Source organism: Oncorhynchus mykiss, chromosome 4, assembly GCF_013265735.2.
Source record: "Oncorhynchus mykiss isolate Arlee chromosome 4, USDA_OmykA_1.1, whole genome shotgun sequence".
In the NCBI taxonomy this organism is placed as follows: Eukaryota; Metazoa; Chordata; class Actinopteri; order Salmoniformes; family Salmonidae; genus Oncorhynchus; species Oncorhynchus mykiss.
The window spans coordinates 19,249,963-19,268,428 of NC_048568.1; the positions used below are offsets into that span (position 1 = coordinate 19,249,963).

At 42.4% G+C, this 18,466-nt stretch overlaps 1 protein-coding gene across 1 annotated transcript; it reads left to right on the forward strand.

The window, feature by feature from the left end:
- Positions 1–8,597: 8,597 nt before the first annotated feature.
- On the forward strand, positions 8,598–17,202 carry LOC110522250 (feline leukemia virus subgroup C receptor-related protein 1). The gene is made up of 10 exons (XM_021600482.2): positions 8,598–9,504; positions 9,682–9,826; positions 10,202–10,342; positions 10,904–10,971; positions 12,907–13,010; positions 13,756–13,866; positions 14,299–14,404; positions 14,758–14,869; positions 15,099–15,166; positions 15,671–17,202. The coding sequence occupies exons 1-10, from the start codon at positions 8,842–8,844 to the stop codon at positions 15,755–15,757; spliced, it is 1,605 nt and encodes a 534-aa protein (XP_021456157.2). The 5' UTR covers positions 8,598–8,841; the 3' UTR covers positions 15,758–17,202.
- Positions 17,203–18,466: the final 1,264 nt, after the last annotated feature.

Below are 18,466 nucleotides of genomic sequence, written 5' to 3' on the forward strand. Positions count from 1 at the left end.
ACAGGCTTTGCATGGAATGTCTCACTGTAACTGGATATTACGGAGCGTTATTATTTGTCACCAGTATATTTCTCCTGACCGTTTCTTGTTGTGTAACCAAAGTTGAGGGCATTTCCTCTGTGACGCAGGAACATCCATTCCCAATCAGCTGCAAAGGTCACCATAGATACTCTGAAAGAACAGTGTGGGTGTATTAAAATCAGGATTGCATAAGAGGACTGACTGCCTGACTGCTGAAGTGATGAATGTGTTTTTAGAAGGCCTTCTAAAAACACTCGTGCTTCGATGCACAACTTTGCAGGGAAACCATCAGTGGCCGTGGAAGAAGTGCAGGCAGGGTACTTCTTCTTCTTCTCTCCAGCTGTCTCTGCAGGAATGAACAGGTGAGCGATAGTTGTTCATTAACCTGCAGTAATCCAGTAATCTCTCAGTACTGTATGTCCTCATTGTCATAGAAATCCCTTACCTTTTCTAACCCCTTGATCTTTGAATATGCATAAAAAACTCTTGTTTCAAGTTTTAAAGAATGGTTAAAGGCTGCTTTCACTTTGCCAAATGCTGTGTGCATTTTCTGCAAAACATAAAACTCTGAAATGGCCTTATGGTGTGATAAAACCAGACATGATTTTTGATAGTTACCGTTGAGTCCCCTCATAATGACTGTGTTGTTACTGTGTTGTAACAGAGAGCCAAAACTGATTCCATTGGAACACCTGTGTCTGGAGACAGACTCTCTTGTCTTGGAAGCAGAAAAACATGTGGGTTATCATCATTTGGAGTGCAACACTATGGAAAGCAGCAACCTGGTTGTTTTGAATCGTTAAACGTATTATATATCTCCCCTCTCCAGTACAGGAATGAACCTAAGAACACACTGCTTGTCTGTGAGTGCATTGCTCAAGTCAATGGAATCACACCTCAAATGGTTATTCATGCCAGCACAGAGAATGCCCTCCGATTGTTCCTTGGGTCACACACATCACACTAAATGTATAGGTCTAATTCTTGGCTTTTTGTAAATGAATTCATATTGTGTTCTCTCATGCTGTATCTCTGAAAATGAAATTGTGAAATAAAATGGAGACTGGTGTTTGTGCATGTTGATGGACCCTTGTATGTATAATTGAAGTGACATTTAATTCAGGTTCATACCAGATGGGCCTTTTGTTCCTCTGGTTCATAGGTTTATTTTTATTTAACCTTTATTTAACTAGGCAAGTCAGTTAAGAACACATTATTTACAATGACAGCCTACCCCGGCCAAACCCTAATGACGCTGGGCCAATTCAAATCAAATTTTATTGGTCACATACACGTGATTAGCAGATGTTATTGCGGGTGTAGTGAACTGCTTGTGCTTCTAGCTCTGACAGTGCAGTAATATCTAACAAATGCCGAGATGCCGTGCCTTGACCGCTGCGCCACTCGGGAGCCCAGTCTGATGTCCTTGAGATAGAAGCTGTTTTTCAGTCTCTCGGTCCCAGCTTTGATGCACCTGTACTGACCTCGCCTTCTGGATGACAGCAAGGTGAACATGCAGTGGCTCAGGTGGTTGATGTCCTTGATGATCTTTTTGGCCTTCCTGTGACATTGGGTGCTGGAGGGTGGGTAGTTTTCCCCCGGTAATGCTTTGGGCAGACCGCACCACCCTCTGGAGAGCCTTGCGGTTGCGGTCAGTGCAGTTGCTGTACCAGGTGGTGATACAGCCAGACAGGATGCTTTCAATTGTGCATCTGTAAAAGTTTGTGAGGGTTGATGAGGCTCTGTTGCACCTTCTTCACCACACTGTCTGTCTGTGTGGTCCATTTCAGTTTGTCAGTAATGTGTACGCCAAGGAACTTGAAGCTTTCCACCTTCTCTACTGCGGTCCCGTCAATGTAGATAGGTGGGTGCACCCTCTGCTGTTTCCTGAAGTCCACGATCATCTCCTTTGTTTTGTTGACGTTGAGTGAGAGGTTATATTCCTGGCACCACACTCCCAGAGCCCTCACCTCCTCCCTGTAGGCTGTCTCATCATCGTTGGTAATTAAGCATCCTACTGTTGCAAACTTGATGATTGAGTTGGAGGCGGGGAGTACAGGAGGGGGCTGAGCACGCATCCTTGTGGGGCCCCAGTGTTGAGGATCAGCGGAGTGGAGGTGATGTTTCCTACCGTCACCACCTGGAGGCGGCCCATCAGGAAGTCCAGGACCTAGTTGCACAGGGCGGGGTTCAGACCCAGGGCCATGAGCTTAATGATGTGCTTGGAGGGTACTATGGTGTTGAATGCTGAGCTATAGTCACTAAACAGCATTCTTACATATGGAATCCTCTTGTCCAGATGGGATCGGGCAGTGTGCAGAGTGATGGCGATTGCATCGTCTGTGGATCTATTGGGGCGGTAAGCAAATTGAAGTGGGTCTAGGGTGGCAGGTAAGGTAGAGGTGATATAATTCTTGGCCTCTCTCTCAAAGCACTTCATGATGACAGAGGTGAGTGCTACAGGGCGATAGTCATTAAGTTCAGTCACCTTTGCCTTCTTGGGTACAGGAACAATGGTGGCCATCTTGAAGCATGTGGGGACAGCAGACTGGGATAGGGAGAGATTGAATATTCCCGTGAACACACCAGTCAGCTGTGCACCGCCCTATGGGACTCCCAATTACGGCCTAATGTGATTCAGCCTGGATTCTATTCAGGGACTGTAGTGACGCCGCTTGCACTGAGACGCAGTGCCTTAGACCGCTGCGCCACTCGGGCCAAGGTGGGTCTTTTGTTCCTCTGGTCATACCAGGTGGCCCTTGAAAAATATAAAAATGTCACTATCCATGAGTTTTTATTATTAGCCATCACATGGTTTCAATTTGAGCAGAATTTTAAAGACCACGTTCATGGTGGGAAAAACATGTCATAGCATAATCCAGAAATCCTGACAGTCAGCAGACACTAACATCAATGTCTATGGTCACACATAAAATCAGCAATCAATGGCTATGACAATGGCAATGCTTATGTCTTTGCGCCTGGTATTTGGTGACATGTCCTGCTGTCCAAAACGGACCGTTGCTCCGGAGTCTCTGCCCGGGAGTGACTTGAAGTCGCAGACCATTTGCAAATGACAGTCAAAATGTATCTTCTCTGTTCATTCCCATAACCAAGCTTTCTAACACCACTGTAGCAGTGGTAATTTCGGCATGTAAATGTTGGTGGGGCAAACTCAACATTTTTTTTAGATGCATGCCAGCAAAGCCACTACACAACAAAACACACAAAAAAATGAATTGCTGTAACGGTGAAAAACGGTGCCCAAAAACTTAAGCCCTACAGTACAAAATGCTCTCCCGACAGTGGAGCTTTCCTTTCAGCACCATGGAGTGACTCCTTCCTACGGCTACACCTGGCCATCAGCAGAGCCTCGTCTGGCAGCGAAACAGTTCATTCAGCCTCATTTACTGCTTAAAAAAAAATTATAGCTGATATGCCTGACTTGCAGAAACAAATGTGGTTTCTACTGACTACTTGTGGATAAGTCGATAAGAATCACATTCTCCTTCAATAATAATGAAGGCCAACATAGTGTTTTGACTTTTGCACCATACACAAACATTAGTACATTTATGTTGAGTAAATTCATAAAGTTTGTTTTTGTATCATTAACACTTAGCTCCAAGTATAAGCAAGTGCACGCAAACGTGCTGCGACGAGGTAGGCCTATTCGTTCTGCACTTTCAAAATGGACACAGACAGAAATTCTGATAGATGTTGGTGCAGAAGATTCAGCAAGATGTTGAGGCCTTAACTTTACTCTTCTTTGAGTCAGCACGGAGGAGGAGAGAGACGCAGATAGCCGACCATTTGAAATATTTTATCAGGCCTATGTGGTTTAAAAGGGACGGAAAATATGATCCACTTTTAAAGACAATATACCGACCCACAGACAAACAAAACAACCCTCGCTATATCAACTGGAATTACATGGGTCATATTACTGAACTTTTTGTTGAAAACATATATTTGAATGTGAAGAGACTGTCACATGGTAACAGACCCAACAACGTTATATAGTATCCCCTCCTCATGAAGAAAATCACATGAGCTAATTATAACATAAAGCAAGCAAAACAATTAAATCCTTCCAACACTGCCTAAATCTATCAATACAACACAGTACTAATGAGATAGACCTATATAAGCAATAGGCCTATAACAATTGAGATGTACAAACTATGCCATGAGGGAACAATGAGCGGGTTAGAGGCAAGCCGTAATTTCGAGGAGCAAGTTAAGACGGACGTAGTCAATATAACTATTTGTTCAGGACTTTTGAAATGTACAGCGACAGAATTCAGAACATGGGTCGCTCTTAGTTTTATCCCTGTACACCAAGTCAGAACAATATATAATGGGGGCAAATGAGCAGACAATGAAAGCTTTTACAATATTAGATGACATTTCTCTAAAATAGGCTTTGGGCTACATGTGCACCACTTATTCAGAACAGTAGGCAAAGTTCTGAGGGGGAGAGGGACCAAATTATTAGGGTGAGACACATGGGCTACTAATAGTTTACTACACAACATCCACTTAGTATTAATTTCTTAGCTACAGTATGCATATCTCCCTGGTATATTAAATAATGTATGTAGCAGCATACAATACATTTTTTGGATTGTGCTATGCTCACTTGAACAGGAAGGTGGCACGGCGGTCCTTCTTGTGGGCAAATTTTGTCATCAAAGTCTAGCATTCTGTCACGTTCGTCATAACGAGGAGACCAGCGTGATAAGCACAGCGTGATAAGAATACATACTTTTTTTAATGAAGAATAAACACTGAACAAACTAAACAAAACGACCGTGACGCTACGTGACACGAGAACTGACATGCAACTACACATAGACAATAACCCACAAAACCAACATGGAAAATGGCAACCTAAATAGGATCCCCAATCAGAGACAACGACAAACAGCTGCCTCTGATTGGGAACCAATTCAGGCCACCATAGACCTATATATATCTAGACAAACCAAAACCTCATAGATGTACAAAAAACCCTAGACAAGGTAACACCTAGAAAATACAAAAACTAAACCAACCACCCTTGTCACACCCTGACCTAACCAAAATAATAAAGAAAACAAAGATAACTAAGGTCAGGGCGTGACACATTCTCTGGATTCATGGTGCTTTCATGACATCTGGGAAATATGGAAAAAAAATCATGATGTCGGTGATCTTCAGGTTGGAGCTCTAGAAAGAGGCCTGATTTCCCGACTTGGAATTCTGAGTTGGATGACCATTCAAAACCTATTTTCTCAGTCGGAGCTCATTTTTTTCTGAGTTCCCAGTTGTTTTGAACTCACTGAAGTCTGAGATTTCCCAATTCCGAGTTTCCAGTTGTTTTGAAAGCGATAGAAGTCATGCTGGATTGACAGAATTCTCAATGTATTCAGCCTTTTCTGGCCCATGGTGTTGTGTGTGAATGTTTATCCTCTTAAGCGATAGATGTTTTAAATCCTTAAATCCAGACTTGGACCACGCACCCTCTCCACCAAATAGCAGGCAGAGGACGCAAAATAGTGATTGCTTTGCAACGCTTGCAGTTAGCCACTGATTCCTGCCAATCCACTCATTGTTGAAGTTGCGATTTCTGACTTCTTGTGTAATGTTTATGTCCAATGTCCGGTGAGCACCGATACGTTTTATCAATAATTTCTCTTCATATAAAAAGGGTTATAAATGATTTTCCAGTAGATTGTTGATATAATTCATGATGATGACTGCTTGTCAAGCTTGCTAGCTAAGATTTTGAAAGTATGATGTTGGCATGATCAGTCCAATCAACGCTATGGTAGATATAACGTGATTTCACATAATTGTATCTGTTGGTCAATGATCTTTATCTGTTGGACAATGAGCCTTCTTGGATGGGGACTTTGAATGTAAATCTATGGCAGCACCTAAGGGGGCTTGAATTGCTTAGCTCGCCCTGTAGATTCTGTGGTGACGTAGTGTCCCCGTGAGTGATAGAACACTCAACCAATCACTGCGCAATTAGAGAAGATTACAAACACATATGCGTTGTATTTTCTGATGGCTGCCCCTCAACCACAAAAAGCACTGAGCTAGGCTGAAACACCTGCATTTTGGACCTGCCTTATTCAAGAAAGCAAAAAAGAGACCACGTTTGTATGCAGCTTTATTAACTCAATATACAGTGCATTCTGAAAGTATTCATACCCCTTGTCTTTTCCAAATGTTGTTACATTACAGCCTTATTCTGAAATGTATTACATTTTTTTATGGTTAATCAATCTACACACAATACCCCATAATTACAAAGCAAAAACCGTTTAAAAAAATAAATACAAATAAAACAGAAATAACTTATTTACATAATTATTCAGACCCTTTGCTATGAGACTCGAAATTGAGCTCAGGTGCATCCTGTTTCCATTGATCATCCTTGAGATGTTTTTACAACTTGATTGCCATCTACCTTGGGTAAATTCAATTGATTGGACATGATTTGGAAAGGCACACACCTGTCTATCTAAGGTCCCACAGTTGACAGTGCAGGTCAGAGCAAAAACCATGCCATGAGGTCGAAGGAATTGTCCGTAGAGCTCCGAGACAGGAACGTGTCGAGGCAAAGATCTGGGAAATGGTACCAAATCATTCCTGCAGCATTGAAAGTTCCAAAGAACACAGAGTCCTCCATCCTTCTTAAATGGAAGAAGTTTGGAACCACCAAGACTCGTCCTAGAGCTACCCGCCAGGCCAAACTGAGCAATCAGGGGACATAGGCCTTGGTCAGGGCCTAAGGCCTATGTCCCCTGATTGCTCAGTTTGGCCTGGCGGGTAGCTCTAGGACCAATAACCTGATGTTCAGTCTGACAGAGCTTCAGAGTTCCTCTGTGGAGATGGGAGAACCTTCCAGAAGGACAACCATCTCTGCAGCACTCCACCAATCAGGCCTTTATATTAGAGTGGCAGACGGAAGCCACTCCTCAGTAAAAGGCACATGGCAGCCCGCTTGGAGTTTGCTAAAAGGCACCTAAAGAACTCTCAGACAATGAGAAACAAGATTCTGTGGCCTGACGAAACCAAGATTTAACTCTTTGGCCTGAATGCCAAGCGTCACGTCTGGAGGAAACCTGGCACTATCCCTATGGTGAAGCATGGTGGTGGCATCATCATGCTGTGGGGATGTTTTTAAGTGGCAGGGACTGGGAGACTGGTCAGGGTCGAAGGAAAGATGAATGTAGCAAAGTACAGAGAGATCCTTGATGAAAACCTGCTCCAGAGCACCAGGACCTCAGACTGGGGCAAAGGTTCACCTTCCAACATGACAACAACCCTAAACACACAGCCAAGACAGAGCAGGAGTGGTTTCGGGACAAGCCTCTGAATGTCCTTGAGTGGCCCAGCTAGAGCCCGGACTTGAACCTGATCGAACATCACTGGAGAGACTTGAAAATAGTTGTGCAGCGAATGGTCTGAATAATTATGTGAATGTGATATTTAATTTTTTATTTTTAATACATTTCCTCAAATTACTTTGTCATTATGGGGTATTGTGTGCACATTGATGAGAAAAAACTATTGAAACCATTTTAGAATAAGGCTGTAAAGTAACAAAATGTGGAAAGAGTCAAGGGGTCTGAATACTTTCAGAATGCACTGTATTTTGTTTTTGACATTGTTAGCAAACTGATACATGACACAGATGAATGCCAAAATAACATGCAAAACAGGCCAAATATATATATATATTTAGCTACACAGGTGGGGCTAAAACAGCTGGGGTTCTGCTCCACCTGCCCTGAATGATGGGTCGCCATTGCGCTATAGCAAATAGCAGCCACATTATGTGGTGTATAATGAGGTGTTGTAATGGGCGCTTTTTTTGTGCCTTCTACCCCGCTGCGGCTTCCATGGATTTAGAAACCTGAGAATGTCGCGCAACAAAGCTAACTGTGACATCGTACAGATCCAATTCAATTACTAAATGATGGTGGTCATTATGGTGGAAGTGAGTTACATGTGCCAGTGGCTCTTGAAAAGTAACCTTTTGAAAATGGGTAAATCTGAGGATGAGTTGAAGACCCACGTTTTCAAATGCATCAATACGCCCTGGCCTGATACAAGTGTAACATCCCATCTATACATCTGTTGTAGCTATTAAGGCCTACAATTAACTGAGCAAATATTTTTTTTTTTGGCCTATGTCATTGAGGTGGATGGTTTCATTACACATTGTCTAAACGTTAGCTTTCTAGTGCGAGTGTCCAATAGGCTAGGCAGCATATTTAACTAAAATTAGGATTAGGGAGAGATAATTGAGGAGACCATGTGTCACTAACGAACGATTCCACCTTTGAACAACCTCAATGCTATTTAGGAAATTATGCAGTTTATTTGAATAACAGCAAATTATTATCACAATATTTTTTATTCATCTACCAGGCATATAGACCGGTGCGAATATAACCGCACTGTAGAGTTAGGGCTACTATAACACCTTCCCTCCGGAGAGCCCTCCAAATCCTGCATTTTGATTGGTCAGAGTCATCATCGGAAGGCCTCCATGTGTGAGTTGTGTGATGTAAATGCACCCTGCCCCCATCCCCTGCACATCCACTAAAGCGCCACCGACATAGGCTACCATGCGAAAGAAGGCGCTTTATATGAGAGCCAATAATACAGATAGCCAACAACATTTTTAAAGGTATTTTTCTAAACGGTATGAATAGTTGTTGTATTACCTACTGACTGAATGTTGGCTCTGCCCTATTTTGTGTAAACGTACTTCCTGACTATAAGGTATAGAGAGATAGGCAACGTCGGCCCAGCATCATGGTGGCTGGCGAGTTAGTACAGGAGCATTTGCGGCTTGACAACGCATCTGAAATAGACATCAAGACGCCGGTGCATAACGGAGTAGTCCCAACCGGGGATCAGTACTCCGAACTAACGAATGGAGCGGCACATCTGACAGAACTGGACTCGAAGGCGTTGGAACAGGAGATACCTCCAGATGAGAAACAGGCTATGCTTCCTGGAGATGAAAAATGTATCGAAACTAAGCTCTTTTGGAGAAGATTCGCCGTTTTAGCTGTGTTCAGCCTCTACTCCCTCGTCAACGCATTTCAATGGATCCAGTACAGCATCATCACCAACATTTTCGCCCACTTCTACAATGTATCCAGCGACAAGATCGATTGGCTGTCAATTGTATACATGGTGGCGTATGTCCCTTTGATCTTCCCCGCAACATGGTTACTGGATAAAAAAGGACTGAAATTGACAGCCCTTATGGGCGCGGGCTTGAACTGCGTCGGTGCGTGGGTGAAATGCGCCAGCGTCCGGACCGATCTTTTCGGTGTAACAGTGACTGCACAGATCATATGTTCCGTAGCCCAAGTCTTCATCCTCGGGCTGCCCTCTAGGATTGCATCAGTGTGGTTTGGCCCGAAGGAGGTGTCTACCGCATGTGCAACAGCCGTGCTAGGTAACCAGGTGTGTAGGCCTATTGAGTCACGTGATGAGGGGCTCCTAATGAATCCTTTAGCCTAATCACATTGTAAACGTTACAGGCTAATGCTGTGGACATGTTTTACTGCTGTCTAAAAATGACATTTCTGTATTTTGATGGAGTATGTGTGACATTGATGAATTTGTCTGATCCCTCTTTAGCTGGGCGTTGCTATTGGCTTCCTGCTTCCTCCTGTCCTGGTCCCCAACACCGTGGAAGACATAGAGCTGATGGGACACAACATCAGCGTTATGTTTTATGGGACGGCTGTAGTCTCCACTGCTCTGTTCATCTTGACTGTAATTGGTAATTCAGTTGAGACGAGCCTTGTCAGGCCATCTGAAATGCACCCGGTGGACAGCACATCATAGTCACTGTAGCAACAAACTCCATAGGTCCAGAAGACTGCACTTATATTTTCCACAGGCTACGGATACCATACAAACATACCAACCATTCAAACATACCAACGTAAACCAGGATTGCATAGGAGTCATTGCAGTCATATGCTACTGAGTGCTTTTGAAGCAAGAAACAGAGAAACACTTGTCCATTATGTTGTAAAACTGTAAATACAGTGTTAGTGTTGACTATGCCACTTCTCTCCTAGGCATAAAATACAGACCCCCCACTACTTTCCAGACAAACGTGTTGATGTTGTCTGTGTCTCTTTGCTCCTAGTCATGGAAGACAGACCCCCACTACCTCCCAGCCAAGCTCAGGCTGTCCTACTTGACTGTGCTCCTGAAGACTACTCCTACCGACAGTCCATCATCAACCTGTTCAAGAACAAACCTTTCATCCTACTGCTCATCAGTTATGGTGAGACACCTGACTTATAATCTTCCCTTATCTTACACCTTATCTTGTAACTACACTATAACTATGGTATTACTTCTGTATTACGTGCAATAACCTAAAGCTTCTGAAAAGTTATGGTGAGACACCTGACTACTTGCCAGTAGCCTGGACTCAGGTCTGTGCTTTAGCTAACTCATCTGTTGTGTTTGTTGTCGTCACAAAGTTTATGACATGACAATGAAAGTTTGAGGTGTTGACCAAAGCACACACAGATCTGGGGCTAGGCCAATTATCCTGTGTGCTGTCCTTCAAAGTCTCTTGTAGCATGCTGTCCATTCCACTGATTGTTTCCTGGGCATAGTTGTTCATTATGAGATCATTCTGTCTTTAACCCCATACACTCCAAGGCAGACTGACTGCTCAGTCGGTGCTCAGTCCGGTTATTAGCTAATCCTTTTTTTGAATTTGAGTTTCTTTTGTTGGTCTTCAGTTAAACTTCATGGTTTTGTGTGTACTATACAGATTATTGAAGTTTATCACTATGTCGGGATAAAACAGTCAAATAAATACATTTTCTTTTAGGTATCATGACTGGTTCTTTCTACTCTGTGTCAACACTTCTCAATCAGATGATTATGGCTTGTTACGAGGTAAGTGGAGTACAAAATGTGTGTTCCAATTACGGAAAATCAGGATTATTTGATGGGTTGATTTACTACATGCATAGCTAGATCAAACACAAGCTCTGGAACGGCACAAAAGTAACACACTTAATGGAAAAGGCTTTCTCTGGAAACAGATGGAGTTAAATGAGCGCTCAAACCACGACAGGGCACGAATCCATTGTCTCCTGTTTGTAGTTCATAACCACTTTTCACGCATGCCTGCTACCCTTGGAGGAGAGAGACAGTCAGGGTTGGTTGAAAGACTGAAAGACAAGCAACATTCCGTGAACTCTAGTAGCAGCCTCCTCTCACTGTAAAATGTTAAATGATGTAAACATCACTTTCCCACCAGACTTTCCATAAATCCCTGAACTGTACCCCCTAAACCGACAGACCATGTGACCAGCTTTAAGGTTATACATGCATCCAGCTTGGCTGTCGAAACGTTGGTTATTAAAGTATTGCATCTGAGCTCCTAGAGCGTGCGGCTGTCCTTTCTAAAGTATGCATGCATCCAGGCCATATTTTGTCTGGTGTCCTCTTGAGCCTCAAGTTTTAGCTTATGGCCTAAACTCACCAAAGGCAAGCATGCAAGGGGTGTATGTGATCTATTTTTGAATACATTGTTTTGAATTATAATGACCCAATTGAGGGCGGGTGGGTTGTCTGCTTTGACGCCTCGCTCAGTGAGAAAGTGTCTCTATTTTTGCGTTTTATCGCAGGCGCTGCAGTCACACACAAAAAAACAATACAAATGTTGTCATTATTAACGTTTTTTTAGAGCTCATTTGAACTGGAAGAGGTAGCTATGGGTTGAGGTTTTACCATACATGCTAAATTAGACCAATTCATCCATGTATGGAAACCAAACATCCCTATCAGCAAAGATGATTGGAGTTATGGACTATCCTGCTAGCATGTAGTCACTGTTCTGCCTGTCCTGTCCTTTCCATTCGCCTATCTCTGCTTGCTCTGCCTGCCCGCTTCTGGTGAGTTTTTCCGCTTTAGCCATGTTAGTCCAAGAGCCACCCATCAAACATATAGATAATATTATGAACAGTAACACTGTCTCATTCAGAACGTGTAAAACTGCAATCTTTAATCAAAGTTACTATATTTAGCATCGAAATCACAGGGTAATTTCCCTAGCAACGTTCTGACGTTGCCATTTTTCACCTTGGTTACTTTTGTTGCACACTGGCACACAGAACAGAGAACTGTTTGTCCGTTCAGTGTTCGCCCTTGCATAAGGTCAAGCAACACGTTACCCGTCCTTCACTGATCCAGATGAACCCTGAAATAAGGAAATATATTTCAACCATGTGCATTGGTTTTCTCAGTTAATTGAAGTCGCTTTGGCAGATATATTTAGCCTACAAGGCCATCATTGCTTTGTTTTTCCTGCTAGCCGAACTAAAGGCAGCACAGCGTTCGCTAGCTAATACAGCTCACAAAACATTCAAGGTGCCGACAGCTACAAAAAGCGCTGGTTTGGCGTCTGAGAAAAATTCATTTAGCACGTTTAAACAACTTCTAATCTTTTATTATTTTGGGATTCCTCTGTTCCGATAAATATGTTGCTTTCTGTAAGCATGAACAGCGTCACATGTGTGACATGTCAACCTCATAATGTTTCTGGGAGAAATGACCCAAAATGCGCTATGATTTCGAAATTGTACCTCTGATGCATAATATTGAACTAATGTTAAACTTTTACAAGTCTTCAACCACATATTCAAAAAGCTATCTATGTAATGATGTTGAAACTTTGCAGTTTTGTTTCCTGGGTCACGGAATGGCTTTTCTGATGAGTGGTGGCCCTTTTTTGGTGGGTGGCCCTTCATGCGAATATGAGAGTGGGACGCATGTCCCAGGAAAAGCCTGCTGTACCCTCCACTAACATCAACCTCCTCACCCCAGAACCAGGAGCTGAATGCAGGCAGGATTGGCCTGACCCTGGTGGTGGCTGGAATGGTGGGCTCCATCATCTGTGGACTGTGGCTGGACCACACCAAAACCTACAAGTAGGTACCGTCCCCAAGCCCAACTGCCAGTGACATAAATCACTGCATTCTTCGGTGACACAGTTACTAAACTATTGCACATGATGCAATTGTGAGTTGCAGAAGGCAGTTGCAGTATGTCTATCTAAAGCCTTACGGTTATTTCTGGAGGCTTTGTGCGCTGCGGTGGCTTTTTTGTGGACATACAGTACTCTGCGGTTACTAGAAAGGAAAGTGTTGTAAAGACAAACTGAAGTGTATGAGTTCCAACTCATCCTTTAGATAAGCAGCCTGCTGTACGTTCCAAAAATGATGTCCTGCCAGTTCAGATCTAATTAACACAGGTTTGTAGTAACATACTCTTAATGCAACTCAGTTTTAGTAATCAGATTTAGGGAGATTTCTCACATGCATGACTAAGCATTCTCATTTGCTCTGAAAGTCACCCTCTGCTTAACTTATTATCCTCTGGAGAACTGTGATGCGTTCTGATATGCTATTCATACAGGTGCTGGGTTGGGAATGAAACCAATGGTTAGAATCAGTGACATTTTCAGCAAGCTATGAAGTCATTCATTACAAAGTCAACTTATATGGGCTATGTGCAGTAAGTCCCTGAGACATAGAGAGAATGATGAACGTGAGAGTGACGTTGTACATTTTCCCTGCCCACGATTACCGGCCTTTTCCCTCTTCAATTGTGAGCCTCTGTATAGAACATCCACTTTTATTCCCAACGATGTTCTGTCCTGTGCTTGTTCCTCAGAATGACCACTCTGATAGTGTACATCCTGTCTTTCATTGGTATGGTGCTGTTCAGCTTCACTCTGAACCTCAACCGTATTTACCTGGTGTTCTTCACTGCTGGGGTGCTGGGGTAAGATAACCCTTCTTTGTATTTTTTTGTATTGTTTCACCTTTATTCATACAGGTAAGTCAATTAAGAACCCTTTCTTGTCGACCATGACGACCTGGTTTGTTCTAAAGTTGTAAATAAGTGCTTGAAATGATAATTAAGAAGTAATAAAGTTGTAATTGCCAGTGTCAACATTGTGCCAACAGGAAGATCTAGTGAACAGTATGGCGTTTAAAAAACAGGCACCTCCTTTTTCTTGTCGTTGCTTATTTTGTCACCAGTTCCTCTTGCTCTTGTATGTTTTGAAGGTAAATAGTCACACGCACAATGCCACTTTATTACCTATGTGGTGGCCAGAGGCTATGTTCAACCAAAACAACGGCATTGCGATAAAGCCGTCTGTTTTCCCTGAGGGCAGCCATGGTTCACTGATATGATTTTGTCATTCTGTAGGTTCTTCATGACAGGTTACCTTCCGCTTGGCTTTGAGTTTGGGGTTGAAATTACATATCCTGAATCAGAAGGGACATCCTCTGGTCTCCTTAATGCTTTTGCACAGGTAAGCCCCAAACACGTGCTAACAATCACAAGTCTTTTTCATTGTTTGTGGAACCATGTGTGACTGCCTACAGAGATTTTTTCAGGTAAATACTTTTGTTCATTCTCATACAAAACACAAAATGTGTCCTCCTCTTAACCGTATATTGTGTAACCTTACCCTAACCACACCCATTTTCAAACAAGTATATATCCACACATTATATACTTTCTATTCTGATTCTTCATACATTTTAAGCTTCTCTGCCAAGTGGGAAGACAATCTGTTTTGTCAGTCAGTATAATCCTTGTATACCATTGAGAAAATACAGGTGTCCAATGTTTTCTCACTCTCATTTTACCTTCTTCCCTCAGATCTTTGGGATTCTTTTTACTTTGATCCAGGGGAAACTGACAACAAACTATAGGCCCCTGGCTGGGAACCTGTTCCTCTGTGTCTGGATCTTCCTGGGTATCTTTCTCACAGGTTGGTTGGCTCACTGCTCTGATCTGTTCTGCACTCATCTGTTCTGCTCTGTTCTGTGGAGTATGGATGTCTTCCATATGATTCCCCTTCTGCTATGAAAACTGAAACAGACTGAGAATACAATAGAATACAATAAAATACATAACAATACTATGAAGGCTACGCCACAAATGTTTATGTTTATATATTGTTTGAGGCTCTCTTAATTACTTTATTTTGTTTGTTTCAGCCTTAATAAAATCAGAACTGAAAAGGAACAATGTCAACATGGGCATTGACAGCAAAACTCTTCAAGCAGTAAGTCACGTTCTCTCCTTTTCCCTCAGAGAGATTTTCTCTTTTCTTTTTTCTTTCTGCTGAAAGGTCAACCCCTCAATCACTTGTGACCTTTTCCTTGAATGATGTATCACACGACAGAGGTCAGGTCACTAGTCTGCTTGTTCTTTCACATTGACAGCCATTTTGAAGCTGTCTCATATGTCATGAGATTGCCCACATCAAGACCCCGGTAAACATCAAAAGACAGAACAGTCTTTCTGCCGGGCTTGTCTAATGTGAATCTGTATCATGCAGAGAGCAGAGTGAAAGAAAATAAAACCTTTTAATAAATAGTCTTCAGGCAGTTGAGATGCCCTATGATGTTAGAATTTGGCTCTGTGATTATGCACCTCACTGTGTTGGTTTAATGAACAGTGATTGGCTTATGCCATTGTTACTAGCCACTTGAGTGATGAGAATACTCTTCTCATGAAAGGACTATGTAAGACTTGAATTAAAGATATCTTCCTCCTCTTGTCTCAGGTCACTACTAAGTGCCTATCAGACAAGCCAACCAATGGCGCCAAGATGGAAACATCAGTCAGCTTTTCCCAGGAGACCTCACTGTAACCCAAAGAGGTCGCTTAACAATCTACTGAACATTTCGGAGGCCTACAGCGCATTCAACAAAGTTTCCTGAGGTTACTTGAAATCTCCCTTTTCTCTGGATTGTATCTTGTAATGTGTTATTATGATAATGTTTTTACTGTAGTGGTTTTAGCTGAGCCATGATTTGTTTACAGACAGGTAAAACTATAAGCACTCAAATACACCTTTCAGACTTCCCATAGTCCCCCTGCTTCTTCTGCTTGATGATCCACTACTGTCTCTACAATCACCATCATCTCTGGTTCATGAATTGGTGCTTATTTAAACCTATTTAAGGCATTATACAGAACCACACGGGAGCATAGAATGTAGGATCTCTGACCTGCCTCGGCCTGTGAGGATGATCATTGTTACTTCTTGTCTTGAGATTTAAGCCATTCGTACATATATGGACCAAATATGACACACAAGGTGCAAGGCATATGTCAAATGTGCAACATGCACAGTCTACTTTTCTGTATATTACTAACATGAATGCTTTTGAAAGTGTTAAAACATTGATACGTTTGTTGAATACATGGCACAGATAATTGTTCTGCCGAGATAGGTAGCTAATGGTATAGCAGCGCCACCTAGAGGGATATTGTGGAAATACTAAGAATGCTATGTGGATGATGAAGCACAAACAGGAGTCATAATGACTGTAGCATCACAATTCAAACATCTCCAAACCTTCATAGGAGCTTATATAGCTCACTCTGTGTCTTTAAGGACTATGCCCAGTAGCCATCTCCCAGCACATTTCTAAACCACTATATTGGCTCTTGTATTTCCTTTGTTTTAACAGGAATAATTCCTCTCGTCCAATCATTAATCAGAAGATCCAATCCACAGGCGTTTGTTTATATGTTATCCTGCTTCCTGCAGGATATGTGCTTATAATTATTCATATTTGAGTGTCAGAGCGAATGTTATTATTTAGCTACTTATGACGAGAAAAAATATTTATTTGGTTGACAGATGTTTTCCTTTCTTTTCTAGCATTTTACTTAGTTCTGAATAATGAAGAAGTACCATTCTATATGGACATTCATAACATTTCCTTTCTTTTTTAAAATTTTGATAATGAACTTATTACATCTTATATAGCAATGTAGTTATGTCTCAATGATTTATTTATCTTACTTAAGATGTATTCCATTTACCAAGCACTTGATATTTCAAAGACCACTGAAATTAATAATGTTATTAAATGGAATCCTTGCATAGACACTCATTCTTATTTGTCCCTAATTAAGAATGAGTACATCCAAACTGAACTAATTTAATACAGTATTTGCACTGCATCGCCAAAAGTATGTAGACACCTGCTCATCGAACATCTCATTCCAAAATCATGGGCATTAATATGGAGTTGGTCCCCCCTTTGCTGCTATAACAGCCTCCACTTCTCTGGGAAGGCTTTTCACTAGATGTTGGAACATTGCTGCCGGGACTTGCTTCCATTCAGCCACAAGAGCATTAGTGAGTTCGCCCAATGATGTTGGGCCTGGCTCGCAGTCGACGTTCCAATTCATCCCAAAGGTGTTCGATGGGGTTGAGGTCAGGGCTCTGTGCAGGCCAGTAAAGTTCTTTGATACCGATCTCAACAAACCATTTCTGTATGGACCTCACTTTGTGCATGGGGGCATTGTCATGCTGAAACAGAAAAGGGCCTTCCCCAAACTGTTGCCCCAAAGTTAGAAGCACAGAATCGTCTAGAATGTCATTGTATGCTGTAGCATTAAGATTTCCATTCACTGGAACTAAGGGGCCTAGTCCCAACCATAAAATGCAGCCCCAGACCATTATTTCTCCACCACCAAGTGGAAACCCATTTCATGAAGCTCCCGACAGACAGTTATTGTGCTGACGTTGCTTCCAGAGGCAGTTTGGAACTCTGTAGTAATTGTTGAGAGCGAGGACATGATTTTTACGCACTTCAGCACTCAGCGGTCCCATCCTGTGAGCTTCTGTGGCCTACCAATTCCTCAGCTAAGCTGTTGTTGCTCCTAGACGTTTCCACTTCACGATAACAGCACTTACAGTTGCCTGCGGCAGCTCTAGCAGGGCTGAAATTTGGACGAACTGACTTGTTGGGAAGATGGCATCCTATGATGGTGCCACGTTGAAAGTCACTGACCTCTTCAGTAAGGCCATTCTACTGCCAATGTTTGTCTATGGAGATTGCATGGCGGTGTACTCGATTTTATACACCTTTTCAGCAACGGGTGTTGCTGAAATAGCCAAATCAACTCATTTGAAGCGGTGTCCACATACTTTTGGTTATGTAGTGTATGTGCAATACACCATATGGTAGCCTGGCGGTTAGAGCGTTGGGTCAGTAACCAAAAGATTGCTGGTTCGAATACCCTAGCCGACAAGGTAGAACATCCATCAATGTGCCCTTGAGCAATGCACGTAACCCTACTCCAGGGGTGCCGTGCTACTATGGCTGACCTTGTAAAACCGCACATTTTACTGCACCTATCTGGTGTATGTGACAATAAACCATCTACTATTTTATGACTTTGACACGCCGCTATCTAAAGTCTCTGACAGCGTGATTATAATTTAGCAATGTAATCCACAGTATAGTCAGTGCCAGCACTGTTACCCTGCAGATGCTACATAATGTGTATGATGTGCACAATCCATTCAAAGTGCCCCAGAGTGTACTGTAAAACTAAG

Excerpts from the sequence above, each read along its gene's own strand:
- LOC110522250 (XM_021600482.2), top strand. The coding sequence starts at position 8,842 with ATGGTGGCTGGCGAGTTAGTACAGGAGCATTTGCGGCTTGACAACGCA. Across the intron at positions 9,827-10,201 it reads GTTCATCTTGACTGTAATTG|TCATGGAAGACAGACCCCCA; the intron begins GTAATTCAGTTG and ends CTTTGCTCCTAG. Across the intron at positions 13,011-13,755 it reads GACCACACCAAAACCTACAA|AATGACCACTCTGATAGTGT; the intron begins GTAGGTACCGTC and ends CTTGTTCCTCAG.